This window comes from Heterodontus francisci, chromosome 34 (assembly GCF_036365525.1).
Source record: "Heterodontus francisci isolate sHetFra1 chromosome 34, sHetFra1.hap1, whole genome shotgun sequence".
Classification (NCBI taxonomy): domain Eukaryota; kingdom Metazoa; phylum Chordata; class Chondrichthyes; order Heterodontiformes; family Heterodontidae; genus Heterodontus; species Heterodontus francisci.
This window is the reverse complement of record NC_090404.1, coordinates 30,734,036-30,751,000: the sequence shown is the minus strand read 5'-3', so window position 1 is coordinate 30,751,000 and position 16,965 is coordinate 30,734,036. Positions and strand designations below refer to the sequence as shown.

Sequence of the window (16,965 nt, the reverse complement as noted above, 5' to 3'; positions counted from 1 at the left end):
AACACTTGCTAAAGTTAATAAGGTATATTTTCTTTAGCGTTTGAAGGTAAATAATTGTCTAAAAGAAAATTGGGTCGGGAGTATCACATGCTCCTAACAGAATGTATGTGACATTCCTGTCCATTTAGGTTAATGGACAGTAAATTGGACAGGCTGTATAACTGGTATACAATCCTCCCTACCTGGTTTTACTTTCTGCTTCATTCAGGTGATTATGTCACAGCACAAAATAAGAAAAATGACCCCACTTATGTTCAAGTTTCTGGATTGTCAATGTCTCATAAATGTTTACTTTTTATTAATTTATAAATTTATATATCTGCTGATTTGTCCGCATCCCTTACCAAAGTACCAGAACGTGCCATCTGGTATGTTTATATATATATTAATTCCATTAAAGTTGACCCATCTTCACAGAACACCTTTACAAAAGGAAGCTATAAATATCTCATGAAAACGTCTCATGCAATTGTATTCTGAGTACAGTGCAATTTTATTCATTACATATGCAAAATTGTACAAAATTACCATTACTCAACTAGTTTGCTTCAATAACAGTGCTATCATTACAAGATTGCTTGTCAACAAAAAAAATCAGACCTTTTACTTCGGCCACTAATTTTCAGACCTTTTGGTCTTTGTCCACTCTCACCCCCTGCATTTGTTATCTGTTTTGTGAAATACTCTCCTTATTAGTGCTCAACTGCTGGATAACTCTGATTACACTTAAATGTGTTTATACATGTTTATAAAGTGTCTGTGTGTCCAGATTTAACTAAGTTGTGATTTGTAACCAATAAATGATGTTTTGGCCATGACTTGTAGTCTGGTATCTTGGTGATTTGTCAAGAAAGATTTAATTCACTCACTCAGCAGCTTGAGAGGAACCAGACTGAGGTTTAATGAACATAAGAAATAGGAGCTGGAGGAGGCCATTTGGCCCTTCGAGCCTGTTCTGCCATTCACCAAGATCATGGCTGATCTTCTACCTCAACTCCACCTTCCCGCACTATCCCCATATCCCTTAATTCCCTCAGTACCCAAAAATCTATCAATCTCTGTCTTAAATATACTCAACAACTGAGCATCCACAGCTCCCTGGGGAAGACAATTCCAAAGATTCACAACCCTTTCAGTGAAGACATTTCTCCTCATTTCAGTCCTAAATGGCCGACCCCTTATCCTGAGACTGTGACCCGGTGTTCTAGATTCCCCAGACAGGGGAAACATTTTCTCAGCATCTACCCTGACAAGTCCCTTAAGAATTTATTACGTTTCAGTCAGATCACCTCTCATTCTTCTAAACTCCAGGGAATATAGAGACATCTGCAGTGGGTCCTAATAAAGACTAGAACGATGTATTCATTAGAGTGTATGATCAATTTTCCAATGTTTGACCATATTTCGTGAGAGGAACGGTATATAAGTTTTTGGCTTTGTGTGTTATATCAGAGCACTATCACGGTGGACTCTCCTTGCATATGCTCGAATAAATGATCATTTACCTGTACCTGAGTCTCCTTGTGTGCTGATTGAGTCCCACAACAGAAAGGAAAAGGTAAGATGCAGTTAAAGTCCAAGTGATGTAAGAGTTTTGTGGTTTGCAAAAACCTGTCAAATTATCTCAGGAGGAAAGTCTTTTCAAAGGATGTTTGTCGTCTTGATCTTGCTGAAGTGTTGCAGATTTCTGGTTTACTTCCACTGGTGGTGAATTCAAAGTCACCTTGCAATTTCTCTCTGCCTCAGTTGTTCAAAGATGGTTTGAAACTGTTTTTGCAGACAGGGCACCTTTGCTCTGCTGGTCGGCCTCACAGCTTCTCTCGTTGGAAGTATGGCCTTCAGTCTCTCTCTATCTCACTTTAAGAAAAAGTCTTATCAGCTTGGTTTTGGTCATGTGACCAAAGAATACTGTCCCCTGCAGGGTTTATACAATGTCTTTGAATGTGCGCCATTGTTAAAAATGGGATTTGAAGATGGCTCATCATGATACCGTGGTGTTAGGTCACACCTATTATTTTGGTTTTGAATCCACAGTCTCCCTCTCTGCCAGGGTCTTTGATAACTCAATTGTTGAAGATAGGAGCCACTTTGCTTTGAATTGCCTGTTTCCCATTTTAATGTCTTCCCAGGGATGGACCAGATGTGATGATGGGTTTTGGTCTCCAACAGCCCAGATGTATTTTGTATTACAGGAGGGGAGTCACCTGACCCCTACCCAATCTTGTCTGCAGCAATGTGTCCATGTTTTGGAGTTTAACTCACCAGGTCATTTTTTATAGTTCATAACCGCTCCTGTTCACTTCATTTTTCATCCTTACTCCTTTTGTCAGCGTAACAGCGGAATCTGGCTGGGTTCAGTTCTACACTCACTGGTTCTCCTCTCTCCCCTCCCCTGAAGGTGCTGACACTCTCTGTGTGTATGTGCTCTCTCTCTCCCCTCCTCCGACACTCTGACCCTCCCTGTCCATTGTAACATCTCCCAGTTCTGGTGATGGGCTCTCACTGACCACTCTCCATTTCTCCTCCTTATGCAGATGCTCCCTGATCGTCACCATTTCATATAATCATACAGCAGAGAAGGAGGCCATTCGGTCCATCATGTCAGTGCTGGCTCACTGAAAGAACTAACCAGTTAGTCTCACTACCCTACACTTCCCTGGAGCTTTGGAAAATTTCTCCTCTGAAGTTTTTATCCAATTTCCTTTTGAAAGTTATTATTGAGTTTGCTCCCCTCCACCCTTTCAGGCAGTGAATTCCAGATCAGAACAACTCGCTGCCGAAAAATATTTCTCCTCACCTCCTCCCATCGGCTTTATTGGCCAATTATTTCAAATCTCTGTCCAAAGAACAAAGAAAATTACAGCACAGGAACAGGCCCTTCGGTCCCCCAAGCCTGCACCAATCCAGATCCTCTATCTAAACCTGTCGCCTAGGTTACTGACCCTCCTGCCAGTGGAAACAGTGTCTCCCTCTCCATTCAATGAAAATCCCACATTTTGAACACTTCTATTAAATCTCCCCTTAACCTTCTCTGCTCTCAGGAGAACAATGCCAGTTTCTCCAGAGAACTGAAACCCCTCATCCCTGGTATCATTCTAGTAAATCTCCTCTGCACCCTCTCCAAGGCCTTGATTCTTTTCTAAAGTCTGGTGCCCGGAACTGGATACAATACTCCAGCTGAGATCGAACTAGTGATTTATAAAGGTTTAGAATAACCTCCTTGCCTCTGTACTCTCAGCTTCTAGTTACAAAGCCACGGATCTGCTCTGCTTTTTCAACAGCTTATTAATTTATTCTGCCACCTTCAATGATTTGTGTTCATGGACCCCCAAGTCTCTCTGATCCTACACTCTGTTTAAAATTGTACTATTTAGTTTATATTGCCCCTCCACATTCTTCCTTCTACAGTGCATTACTTTATACTTTTCTGCTTTAAATTTCGCCTGCCATGTATCTGCCCATTGCACCAGTCTGTCAATATCTTCTGGAGATCTGCTACCACCCTTCTTATGGTTTACCGCTCCTCTGTCATTTACAGACGCTCCCTACCCAGTCTCCATTTCTTCTCCATTTACAGACGCTCCCTGAGAGTTCCCAGCTCCTCTTGTTCCTCCTGGAGTTTGCCGCTTGCACTGCGCTTTCCGGCCGGGGTGAACCCGTGAGCCGCTCACAATGCCCGGCTGATTGACGGCAGCTCCGGACCAATAGGAAGAGTGGGAGAGACTGGAGGACCTCCAACCAATCTGAGAGAATGAGAGGCGGGCCCTGTGGCACTGAGTAGGCGGGGCTGAGGCCTGAGTCTCCCTCATTGGCTGAAACTCTATCATTCTGAAAGCTGATTTCTCTCAATCCAGGAACAAACTGGCCCTTTTCTGTTGTGGTTTTAAACAGATGAAACCCTGTGGATGTGGATCAAACATTTCAACATTTGTTAGTGAAATGGATTCATTCAGGACAGACAGCAGGGATTATTTCAGGAAATAACACACTGCAGTGATTGTTTCTCTTTGAACTCTTCCCTTGGAGAACAGTGTGAATTAGTGGAAGGATTCACAGACTGTTTAACACTCCTTCCATGACCGGAACCATTTGATTCCAGCTGATCTGTTGGTCAGTCTTTAACTGGGAGAGTTTGATGAGCTCCCACAACTCACACAATGGGTGTGGACAGTCACACTCACCAGACATGGCTATGAACTCCCTGTAAATCCAACCCTCTGATTTTTGTTTTGTCGCCATCTTTCCATCCATTCTGCTGCCTGGTCCTTCACTCCACACAGCCTCATCTTGGTCACATTGCAGATTTTTTTTTTATTCATTTGTGGAATGTGCATGATGCGGACCAGGCCAGCATTTATTGCCCATCCCTCATTGCCCTTGAACTGAGTGGCGTGCTAGGCCATTTCAGAGGGCATTTTAGGAGTCAACCACATTGCTGTGGGTCTGGAGTCACATGTAGGCCAGGCCAGGTAAGGACGGCAGATTTTCTTCCCTAAAGAACATCAGTGAACCAGATGGGTTTTTAACAACAATCGACAATGGTTTCATGATCACCATTAGACTAGCATTTTTTAAAATTCCGGACTTATTAATTGAACTCAAATTTCACCATCTGCCTTGGTGGGTTTTGAACCCATGACCCCAGAGCATTAAACTGGGCTCTGGATTACTAGTCTAGTGACACAAACAGAGAAGTAGGGGTTAAGAGTAGCTACTCAGACTGGCGGAAGGTGGGAAGTGGTGTTCCACAGGGATTGGTGCTGGGACCACTGTTATTCACCATAAACGATTTAGGCTCAGGAATCGGAAGTACAATTTCAAAATTTGTGGATGATAACAAATTGGGAGATGGAGTTACCCCTGAGGAAAACTGACAAAATGCACAAAGACATTAATAAACTTGCAGAATGGGAGTGGAATTGGCAAATGAACTTCAATATAGATAAATGTGCTGTGGTGTATTTTGGTAGGAAGAATAAAGAGGCCACAAACTACTTGGAAAATAAGAGTCGAAATGGGGCAGAGGAGCAAAGGGATTGTGGGTACAGATACACAGACCAATAAAAGCAGCAACACAGGTTAATAAGGCCTTAAAGAAGCAAATGAAGCACTGGGGTTCATTTCAAGATGGATAGAAATTAAGTTATGTTAAACTTGTATTGGACGGGTTGCGCCTGAAGCGGAATGGGACCAACATCCTTGCTGGGAGGTTTGCTAGTGCTGTTGGGGGGTGTTTAAACTAATATGGCAGGGGGATGGGATACAGAGTTGAGGTCCAGTAAGGGGTGATGCACAGTCAAATATAGAAGAAACAGAGTCAGTCTGGAAGGCAGAGCAAATATAGACTTGTTAAGGCACAAATGAACAATGCAAGGCTGGATTGCATCGATTTTAATGCAAGGATTCTTACTAGTGAGGCAGATGAATTGAGGGCATTGATTAACACATGAGATTATGATATTGCTATCACAGAGACATGGTTGAGGGAAGGGCAGGACTGGCAGCTCAATATTCCAGGGTATAGAATCTTCAGTTGTGACGGGAGGGGGTAAAAGAGGAGGTGGCATTGCACTATTGATCAAGGAGTCAATTACTGCAGTAAGGAGGGATGATATCTTAGAAGGTTCCACAAATGAGGCCATATGGGTAGAACTTAAAAACAAAAAGGGGACAAACGCGGCTGGGAGTGTACTACAGTCCTCAATACAGTCAGGGAGAAATAGAGGAGCAGATATGTAGGAAAATCTGAGAGGAGTAACAATAATAGGGTAATAATAGTAGGGGATTTCAACTTCCCCAATATCAACTGGGATAGTCTTAGTGCAAAAGGCTTAAAGGGGGTGGAATTCTGAAAGTGCATACAGGAGAGCTTTTTGAGCCGGTATGTAGAAAGTCCTACAAGAGAAGGGGCGGTACTGGACCTAATCCTAGGTAGAAGTGTCAGTGGGGGAGCATTTCAGGGATAGTGACCATAACTCTGTAAGATTTAAGGTAGTTATGGAAAAGGACAAAGAAGGATCGGAAATAAAGGTACTGAATTGGGGAAAGACTGATTTCAATATGATGAAACAGGATCTGGTCAAAGTGGACTGGGAGCAGCTACTTGTAGGAAAGTCTACATCAGACCAGTAGGAGTCATTCAGAAAGGAAATAGTGAGAGTTCAGAGCCAACATGTTCCCGTAAAGGTGAAGGGTAGGACCAACAAGTCCTGGGAACCCTGGATGTCAAGGGATATAGATGATTAGATAAGGCAGAAAAAGGAGGTTTTGTGGCAGATTCAGAGCACTGAAAGCAGCGGAGGCCCTAGAGGAGTATAGAAAGTGTAGGGGGGTACTTTAAAAAGTAATTAGGAGAGAGAAGAGGGGACATGAAAAAACACTGGCGGGCAAGATAAAGGAAAATCCAAAGGTGGTTTCTAAGTATATTAAGGGCAAGAGGATAACCAGGAAAAGAGTAGGGCCCATTAGGGACCAAAGTGGCAATCTGTGTGTGGAGCCAGCGGACATAGTTGAGGTTTTAAATGATTACTTTTCATCTGTGTTCACTATGGAGAAGGACGGTAGCAACATGGATACGAATTTAGCTGAGTGATAGGAAACAAAGGGCAGTGGTGAATGATGTTTTGCGGGCTGGAGGAAGGTTTGTAGTGGAGTTCCCCAGGGATCAATGTTGGGACCCTTGCTTTTCCTGATACATATTAATGACCTAGACCTTGGTGTACAGGGCACAATTAAAAGTTTGCAGATGATACGAAACCTGGAAGCATTGTGAATGGTGAGGAGGATAGTGTAGAACTTCAAAAGGACTTAGACAAGTTGGTGGAATGGACAGAGAGGTGACAGATGAAGCAGAAAAATGTGAAGTGATTCATTTTGGTAGGAAGAACATGGAGACACAATATAGAATAAAGGGTACAATTCTAAAGGGGGTGCAGGAACAGAGGGACCTGGGTGTATATGTGCATAGGTCATTGAAGGTGGCAGGACAGGTTGAGGGAGCAGTTAATAAAGCATACAGTATTCTGGACTTTATTAACAGAGGCATAGAGTACAAGAGCAAGGAGGTTATGTTGAACTTGTATAAGACACTAGTTCGGCCTCAGCTGGAGTATTGCATTCAATTCTGGGCACCGCACTTGAGGAAAGATGTGAGGGCATTGGAGAGAGTACAGAAAAGATTTACGAGAATGGTTCCAGGGATAAGGAATTTCAGTTGTGAAGATAGATTGGAGAAGAGAAGGCTGAGGGGTGATTTGATCAAGGTATTCAAAATCATGAGGGGTCTGGACAGAGTAGATAGAGAGAAACTGTTCCTACTCATGAAAGGATAGAGAATGAGAGGGCAGAGATTTAAAGTATATGGTAAGTGAAGAAGAAGTGACATGAAAAACTTTTTCACACAGCGAGTGGTTAAGGTCTGGAATGCGCTGCCTGGGAGTGTGGTGGAGGCAGGTTCAAGTGAAGCATTCAAAAGGGAATTAGACATTTAAATGAAAAGGAAGAAGGTGCAGGGTTATGCAGACAAGGCAATGGAATGGAACTGAGAGTGTTGCTCTTTCAGAGAGCCAGTGCAGACACAAAGGACAATTCTGTAATTCTTTGATGATTGAGAGTAGGCTGATGGGGTGGTAATTAGCCAGGTTGGACTTGTCCTGCTTTTTGTGTACAGGACATACCTGGGCAATTTTCCACATTGTCGGGTAGATGCCAATGTTGTAGCTCTACTGGAACAGCTTGGCTAGGGGCGCGGCTAGTTCTGGAACACAGTAATATTGGTGGAATTTTGTCAGGGTCCATAGCCTTTGCAGTATCCAGTGCCTTCAGTCGTTTCTTGATATCACAGAGTAAATCGAATTGGTTGAAGACTGGCATCTGTGATTCTGGGATTTCAGGAGGAAACTGAAATGGATCATTCACTCGGCCCTTCGAGCTGAATATTGTTGCAAAGGCTTCAGCCTTATCTTTTGCACTGATGTGCTGGGCTCCCCCATCATTGAGGATGGGGATACATGTGGAGCCACCTCCTCCAGTTAGTTTGTTTAATTGTCCACCACCATTCACGACTGGATGTGGCAGGACTGCAAGAGCTTAGATCTGATCCGTTGATTATGGGATCGCTTAGCTTTGTCCATTGCATGCTGCTTTTGCTGTTTGGCACGCAAGTAGTCCTGGGTCATAGCTTCACCAGGTTGACACCTCATTTTTGAGGTTAATTCCTCACTCATTTTTACCTTTTGTTTAGTTTCTAACAAATACAGCACACGTTATTGTGATCAGTTTGCAAGTCAGTGATCTCCCCAGGCTGCCAACTAAAGAAAACAAAATCAAATTGATTGTGAGCAGGATTTGAAACTGCAAACAGAAACCCCACTGAATTTCAAACAGAACACCCTAACTACTCGGCCATCACACTCAACAGGTACTGCTGGAACCGTGCTCTCTGTCTCAGCTCCTGCCGCCAGCGCATGCCCAGCTCACACGCCCCCCCCGGGTGATTGACGGTAGCTTCGGACCAATCGGGGCAGAGGGGGCTGGACTGGAGGACCGAGCGGACGGCGGGTCCTCCACCCGATCGGAACGAGTGAGAGGCAGGGAGAGGCTGGGGCCGCCCCCTCTTACTATTGGTCCCGAGTTTCCGACAATCACCAGGGCATTGTGAGCTGTCAGGTCAGAGGTCGCTCACCCCAGGCGGGAGCGTCCAGAGCAGAGTGCGCAGGCGTATTGCGGCACAGTTTGGAACATGCGCAGTGATGGTGCTGGACAGAACGGAGGCGGAAGTGTTGGATCCGCCGCAGGTGAGAAATCACCGAGTGTGGGAGAGGAATGGAGCAGCGGGCGGGGAGGCCTCAGAAACACCCGGTGTAGGCCTCAACACCCCCCAATAAGAAGCTCCCAGTGCCGCGTCTGTACCGAGCCGGGCGGTAGCTGCGGGGCTTCTCCCGGTGACAGGCCCGGGGTTAACGGCCGCCAGATTTCCAGCTCTTTTGGAGGAATTAAAGATTAATAAAGTGTAACATCAAAGGAGAAAACTTTAAAGGAAACTGAGCTCAGTTATAAAGGGGCCTGGGGGAGGGAGGGAGGGAGGGAGGAACCATTTGGGACACAGCACAGGGCAGGATGTCCCTCCTCCCCCACTCCCTTGTTCCACAAAGACTCCCCTTGGACTGGGCCACACCTGGGCAGGTCTGGCTCAAGGTGCAGGAAGCTGCTAGGCTGAGCTGTGGACTGGGAGGAGTGGGGGGTTTGACTGACAGGCCTGGGGAGGGGGATATCCGGGCAGGTACACACACTGCTCCCCCTTTTCCTCCTGGGATCTTTTACTGGAGTCATGTTGCTGAGCGTTTCTGTCTCCTTATTCTGGTAATCACACAGTTATACAGCACAGAAACTGGCCCTTTGGCCCATGATGCCTCTGATGGCCATCAAGGCACCTATCTATTCTAATCCCATTTTCCAGCACTTGGCCCGTAGCCTTGTATGCTGTGGTATTTCAAGTGCTCATCTAGATACTTTTTCAATGTTGTGAGGGTTCCTGCCTCTACCATCCCTTCAGGCAGTGAGTTCCACATTCCAACCATCCTCTGGGTGAAATTTGTTTTCCTCTAAACCTTTTGCCCCTTACCTTAAATCAATGCCCCCTGGTTATTGACCCCTCCGCTAAGGGAAAAAGTTTCTTCCTATCTACCATATCTATGTCCCTCATAATTTTGTATACCTCAATCAGGTCTCCCCTCAGCCTTCTCTGCTCTAAAGATAACAACCCTAGCCTATCCAGTCTCTCTTCATAGCTGAAATGCTCCAGCCCAGGCAACAACCTGGTGAATCTCCTCTGCACCCTCTCCAGTGCAATCACATCCTTCCTATAGTGTGGTGCCCAGAACTGTACACAGTAATCCAGCTGTGGCCTAACTAGCGTTTTATACAACTCTTAACATAACCTCCCTGCTCTTATATTCTATGCCTCGGCTAATAAAGGCAAGTATCCCATATGCCTTCCTAACCACTGTGCTGCTGCCTTCAGAGATCTATGGACAAGTACACCAAGGTCCTTCTGACCCTCTGTACTTCCTGGAGTTCTACCACCTATTGTATATTCCCTTGCCTTGTTAGTCCTCCCAAAATGTATCATCTCACATTTCTCAGGATTAAATTCCATTTGCCACTGCTCTGTCCGTCTAACTACCCCATCTATATCGTCCTGTAATCTAAGGCTTTCCTCCTCATTATTTACGCCACCACCAATTTTCGTGTTATCTGCAAACTTACTGACCATACCTTCTATATACGTGTCTAAATCATTAATGTACACTACAAACAGCAAACAACAGTGCGCTCCTCCCACCTCGGTTGTAACAATATATCCCTTTGACAATCACAAGAACACATGCAAAACAATTTTAAAAAGTAAAATCAAAACAGATTATAGATATCTAAGCACGAGCTTCAGGTTTTCACTGCAAGTACTGCCAACGAATAGCTCGATTCCTCCTGCTGCTTTAATTTTCTCCTCAAAAGTGTTGCACTTAGCTTCCAGGTCAGGAGCATTTCCATTTAGAATGTGTGTATTTTCAGCCAGGATGTCAATGTGCTTAAAGAAATTGTTCCACATGAAGTGATAGCTGTCAGGATGGTCCCTTGGAAGGCCCACATATTCATCTTTGTAGATTGCTGGGACAGTTTGGCTTTATTGCCTCATTCTTCCTGTTTCTCCCACTCCTGAGTTGCAGGCTGCAGGCAGAAGTTAGTCCCTGACCTCCTGTCTTCTTTTGTTGCATCAGTTTGATCTGGAATGGAGATGGAGGAACAGCTGCTGGCTTTAATCCCGAGTACTTCTGAACTCAGTTGTGCTCAGCAATTTCCAATTTGAGACAGTCAAGGGTGGTGCATTCCAGGGGAGATGAGGTTGCTAAACAGACACCAACCACTCAATGGAAAAGAGTATTGTTTCAGTAACAAGTATTTCTGAAGAGGCTTTTCATCCATTTTACAAATATAGATTTTTTTCCCTTCATTCCTGGGATATGGGCGTCACTATCCAGACCAGCATATATTACCAATCTCCAGTTGCCCATTGAGAAGGTGATGGTGGGCCTTCTTCTCGAACCATTGCAGTCTGTGTGGTGAAGGTGCTCCCACAATGGTGTTAGGGAAGGAGTTACAGGATTTTCACCCAGTGATGATGAAGGAACGGTGATATATGTCCAAGTTAACATCAACTTGTATTTATATAGCATCTTTAATGTAATAAAATGTTCCAGGGTGTTTCACAGGAGTGTTTATAAAGTAACATTTGACACTGAGCCACATAAGGAGATATTAGGGCAGATGACCAAAAGCTTGATCAGAGAGGTGGGTTTTAATCAGTGTCTGAATCAGGGAAGGTGAGGTAGAGAGGCGGAGAGGATTAGGGAGGGATTTCCAAAGATTATGTCCTTGGCAGCTGAAGGCACGGTCACCAGTGGTGGAGCAATGAAAATCAGGGATGTTCAAGATGCCAGAATTAGATGAACCCTGATCTCTCGGAGGGTTGTAGGTCTGGAGGAGATTATAGAGATAGTGAGGGGTGAGGGCATGGAGGGATTTGAAAACAAGGATGAGGATTTTAAAATTGAGGTGCTGCTTAACTGGGAGCCTGTGTAGGCCAGTGAGCACAGTGGTGATTGGTAAACAGGACTGGGTTCGAGTAAGGACACAGGCAGCAGAGTTTTGGATGATCTCAAGTTTACAGAGGGTAGAACGTGGGAGGTCGGCCAGGAGTGTGTTAGAATAGTCAAGTTGAGAGGTAACAAATACATGGATGTAAGTTTCAGAGGCAGATGAGCTGAGACAGTGGTGAAGTCTGGTGATGTTACTGAGGTGGAAATAGGCGGTCTGAGTGATGGTGCTGATATGCAGTCGGAAGCTCATCTCGAGGTCAAATATGATACCGAGGTTATGAATGGTCTGGTTTAGCCTCAGACAGTTGCCAGGGAGAGGGATGGAGTTGGTGGTGAGGGAGTGGAGTTTGTAACAGGAACTGAAGGCAATGGCTTCAGACTTCCCAATATTTAATTGGATGAAATTTCTGTTCATCCAGGACTGGATGTCAGACAAGTCAGGATGGTGTGTGACTTGGAGGTGATGGTGTTCACATACACCTGCTTCCTGGTCCTTCTAGATGATGGAAGTTGATGGTTTGGGAGGTCCTGTCAATGTTCTGATTGAGTTGTAGATATATACGGGGCGGCACAGTGGCGCAGTGGTTAGCACCGCAGCCTCACAGCTCCAGGGACCCGGGTTCGATTCCGGGTACTGCCTGTGTGGAGTTTGCAAGTTCTCCCTGTGTCTGCGTGGGTTTTCTCCGGGTGCTCCGGTTTCCTCCCACAAGCCAAAAGACTTGCAGGTTGATAGGTAAATTGGCCATTATAAATTGTCACTAGTATAGGTAGGTGGTAGGGAAATATAGGGACAGGTGGGGATGTTTGTTGGGAATATGGGATTAGTATAAAATGGGTGGTTGATGTTCGGCACAGACTCGGTGGGCCGAAGGGCCTGTTTCAGTGCTGTATCTCTAATCTAATCTATAAAATCCCTCTCCTTTGTGCCCTGCTTCTCCACCTCTCTCTCTCTCCTTCCTCCCATACGGAGCAGAGTCTTGTGTAGGTCCAGACTGGGTGGCAGGTTCCCTTCCCTGAAGGACATTATTGAACCAGTTGGGGTTGTACCTCAATCCAGCAGCTTTCATGGTCACTTTTTCCTTGTGCCGGCCCCATAAATTACCAGATTCATTCAACTCCATTTCTCAACCTGTCTTTGTGTTTTTGTGGGTTCTCTCACACGCCCTTTTTTGTTTTAAATCAATTTCACAGGGTATTAGAAAGGGAGGATTTCAGCTGGGAAAAGCAAAGCAAACGTCGGATCAAGAACCAAAGGAGTTGGCAAATTTATCGTAACCCGAATATCACCGGATTTTGAACCTCTAAGGAAAAAGCAGCGATCACAGTGGAGAGAAACTGTACACGTGTTCTGTGTGTGGACGAGGTTTCAGCCGATCATCAGGCCTTTCGAATCACAAGTGCAGTCACACTGGGAAGAAACCATGTAAAGGTGGGGACTATGGAAAGGGATTGAATTATCCAGTTGAGCTGGAAACTCATCCATGCAGTCACACCCTGGAGAGGCCGTTCACCTGCTCTGTGTGGGAAAGGATTCACTACTTCATCCGACCTGCTGACACATCAGCGAGTTCACACTAGAGTGGGGCTGTTCACCACCTACATGCGTAGGAAAGGATTCACTACTTCATCCGACCTGATGAAACACCAGCGAGTTCACACTGGGGAGAGGCCATTTAGCTGCTCAGAGTGTGGGAAGGGATTCACTTCTTCGTCCCAACGTCTGAAACACCAGCGAGTTCACACTGGGGAGAGGCCATTCACCTGCTCGGAGTGTGGGAAGGGATTCACTGAGTTATCCAACCTTCTGACACACCAACGAGTTCACACTGGGGAGAGGCCATTCACCTGCTCGGAGTGTGGGAAGGGATTCACTCAGTTATCCAACCTTCTGACACACAAGCGAGTTCACACTGGGGAGAGGCCATTCACTTGCTCAGAGTGTGGAAAGGGATTCACTACTTCATCCGACCTGCTGAAACACCATCGAGTTCACACTGGCGAGAGGCCGTTCACCTGCTCTGAGTGTGGGAAGGGGTTCACTCAGTCATCAAACCTTCTGACACACCAGCGAGTACACACTGGGGAGAGGCCGTTCACCTGTTCAGACTGTGGGAAGGGGTTCACTACTTTATCCACCCTTCTGACACACCAGAGAATTCACACTGGGGAGAGGCCATTCACCTGCTCAGAGTGTGATAGGGGATTCACTTCTCCATCCCATCTTCTGACACACCAGAGATTTCACACTGGGGAGAGGCCGTTCACCTGTCCTGAGTGTGGGAAGGGATTCACTGAGTTATCCACCCTGCTGAGACACCAGCGAGTTCACACTGGGGAGAGGCCGTTCACCTGCTCAGAGTGTGGTAAGGGATTCACTCAGTCATGCAACCTTCTGACACACCAGCGAGTTCACACTGGGGAGAGGCCGTTCACCTGCTCAGAGTGTGGTAAGGGATTCACTACTTCATCTGACCTGCTGAAACACCATCGAGTACACACTGGGGAGAAGCCATTCACCTGCTCTGAGTGTGGGAAGGGATTCACTGGGTCATCTAACCTGCTGAAACACCAGCGAATTCACAAGTAATTCAGGGATGAGAAATCTCTGTCAAATAGCAGATTTCCAACTTTGGGGTTTCGTAAATCCACCGTTGGCTTCTCCCTTTCCAACTGTGACCAAAAGACCAGCTTTAAAAAGATATTGGAACAGTCAGTGTCATTTTATTTTGAAGCTATCCAACCACAAAGCTGCCCGGAGGTCTTTTTACCTGTTTTGAAGTTGTCTTTTTTTTTTATAGTCTTCCACCTCGGTGGAACTGAACTTCACCCAGGAAAGCAAGTGGGTGGAACTGCATACTCCTTCAGAACTTCAGTGTGTCAGTCTTCTGTAAATGGCCAAAAAGGTGTGTGTATACACAGACCAATTCCCAATGTTTGTTTTTGTCTTCATGGGATATCTTAGCAGAGACCACCTGAGAACTGACACAGCTCATTTGACATGGTTTAAAATTAATGGTGCAGGATCAGTAGCTGGCAAGTCGCTGGTCTGCAGCAAAAACATTGGTCTGTCAATAGGAATTTGAAACTTGCTTCCATTTACACAGCAGTGTGTGTCTGAAATAATTTCTGAAAACTCTGCACAAACTGGTTACTGAATGTGAATATCCTGCAGTGAGCATGAACTGTATAAACTGAATATATCCTGTGCTTTGCAGCAACTGAAGTGATCTGGAATTTCCACTTATCAGTTTGCTCAGGTGTATGGCTGAATTCCATTCATTGTTCATCTCCACTTTCACTGTCTACTGTCCCAGTCACACTGTAAACTTGGAGTCAGTGTGAAGCTGTCTTTTACACCATAGTGATGGAAGACAAGGAGTATAACTCTGGCCATCTTTCTTCAATGTGTGGTTTGACATTGCTTAAGATTATCTGGAAAAGACTGTCCTGCATCACAAGTGCTGTTTATTGGCTACAGTGCAACTATCCTGTGAGCTCTCTGCAGTCACTATAAATGGTCACTGGGTTTCTGAGACTGATGGCACAATACTCTGTACATTTATGAACATGAATATACAGAGTGCTGCCTTTCTCCAAGCCAACACAATAGTTATGATTTGCAGCTCACCTTGCTGTTAAATGCAGCTGCCACTGGACCAATTGATGCAGTAGAACAGGAGCCAGAAGTGTTCATCACTGTTGGGATATACAGCTGTCCATTGGACCTGCTGCATTGTCACAGGGCCATTACCAAATTCTGAGCCTGATTTGGGGATGATGCAACAGAACCTCAAACATGTTACTGTAGAGGTCATCGGCTGTCCCTCGATTCGAGGATGACGTCTACTCAAAGTCGTGAGTTTCTGCCATGGGTCTTCAGGTCACTGAACAGGCCAATTCTCGACCTGCAGATCTTTGGGCACATGGGGCAGGACGTCCCACCAGGTACTGGGACCCGGAGTGCATTATTTGCTTCCTATCGGTACAACACTAGTCTCATTACTTTTCCACTGTCGGTAGCAAGATCTGGTACAATTTTTATATTGCATTTGAAGAAGAAAACCAGATTTTTATTTAGTTTTCATGAAGATTATAATGAGATCTGCACTGCAAACAAGATTATTTTCGTTTAGAATCTTTATAACGTGACTAATTATTTTAAAATATAAAATCTACCATGAGTCATGATATTTAAAAACAAGCAATTCTATCTATAGAGACACCGCATTTGCTAAAGTTAATAAGGTTATTTGCCTCTTTTGTTCTTGGAGGTAAATAATTGTCTCAAAGAAAACTGGATCAGGAGTGTCACATGCTCCTAACAGAATGTATGTGATATTCCTGTCCATTTAAGTTAATGGACAGTAAATTGGACAGGCTGTATAACTGGTATACAATCCTCCCTACCTGGTTTTACTTTCTGCTTCGTTCAGTTGATTATGTCATAGCACAAAATAAGAACAATTACCCTGCTTATGTTCAAGTTTCTGGATTGTCAATGTCTCCTAAATGTTCACTTTTTATTAATTTATATACCTACTGATTTGTCCACATCACTTACCAAGGTACCAGAATGTGCCATCTGGTATGTTTATATATATTGCTTTCCATTAAAGTTGACACATCTTCACAGAACACCTTTTACATGAAAAATCTATAAATAGGCAGAAGCAGGACATTGAGAACATGAAGCTCTGTAAAACCAATTATCAGCTGTCAGGTAAGTCTCATGAAATTGTATTCTGAGTACAGTGTAATTTTATTCATTACATATGGAAAATTGTACAAAATTACCATTACTCAACTAGTTTGCTTCAGTAACAGTGCGATAATTACATGATTACTTGTTGAAAAAGAAAATCAGACATTTTAGTCTTCAGCCACTAATTTTCAGACCGTTTGATCTTTGGCCACTCTCACCCCTGCATTTGTTACTTGTTTTTGTGAAATACTCTCCCTATTAATGCTCAACTGCTGGATAACTCTGATTACATTTAAATGTGTTTATACATGTCTATAAAGTGTCTGTGTGTCCAGATTTAACTAAGTTGTGATTTGTAACCAATAAATGATGTTTTGGCCATGACTTGTAGTCTGGTATCTTGGTGATTTGTCAAGAAAGATTTAATTCACTCACTCAGCAGCTCGAGAGAAACCAGACTGAGGTTTAATGAACATTAGAAATAGGAGTTGGAGGAAGCCATTTGGCCCTTCGAACCTGCTCTGCCATTCACCAAGATCGGCTGGAAATTCCCTGCAGGTCAGGCAGCATCTATGGAGAGCGAAGCAGAGTTAACGTTTCATGTCT

At 44.6% G+C, this 16,965-nt stretch overlaps 1 protein-coding gene across 2 annotated transcripts in view; it reads left to right on the top strand.

Moving 5' to 3' along the window:
• Positions 1–16,733, top strand: part of LOC137349270 (histone-lysine N-methyltransferase PRDM9-like) — a 35,110-nt gene extending 18,377 nt beyond the window's left edge. Inside the window, exons 1-2 of one of the 2 annotated variants that reach the window (XM_068014798.1) lie at positions 8,646–8,795; positions 12,849–16,733. In XM_068014798.1, coding sequence (XP_067870899.1) covers positions 13,258–14,244 — 987 coding nt within the window. In that variant the 5' untranslated portion in view covers positions 8,646–8,795; positions 12,849–13,257 and the 3' untranslated portion in view covers positions 14,245–16,733. Of the gene's footprint in view, positions 1–8,645; positions 8,796–12,848 lie in introns of those variants that run through there. The other variant, XM_068014800.1, reaches the window with a different exon arrangement.
• Positions 16,734–16,965: the final 232 nt, after the last annotated feature.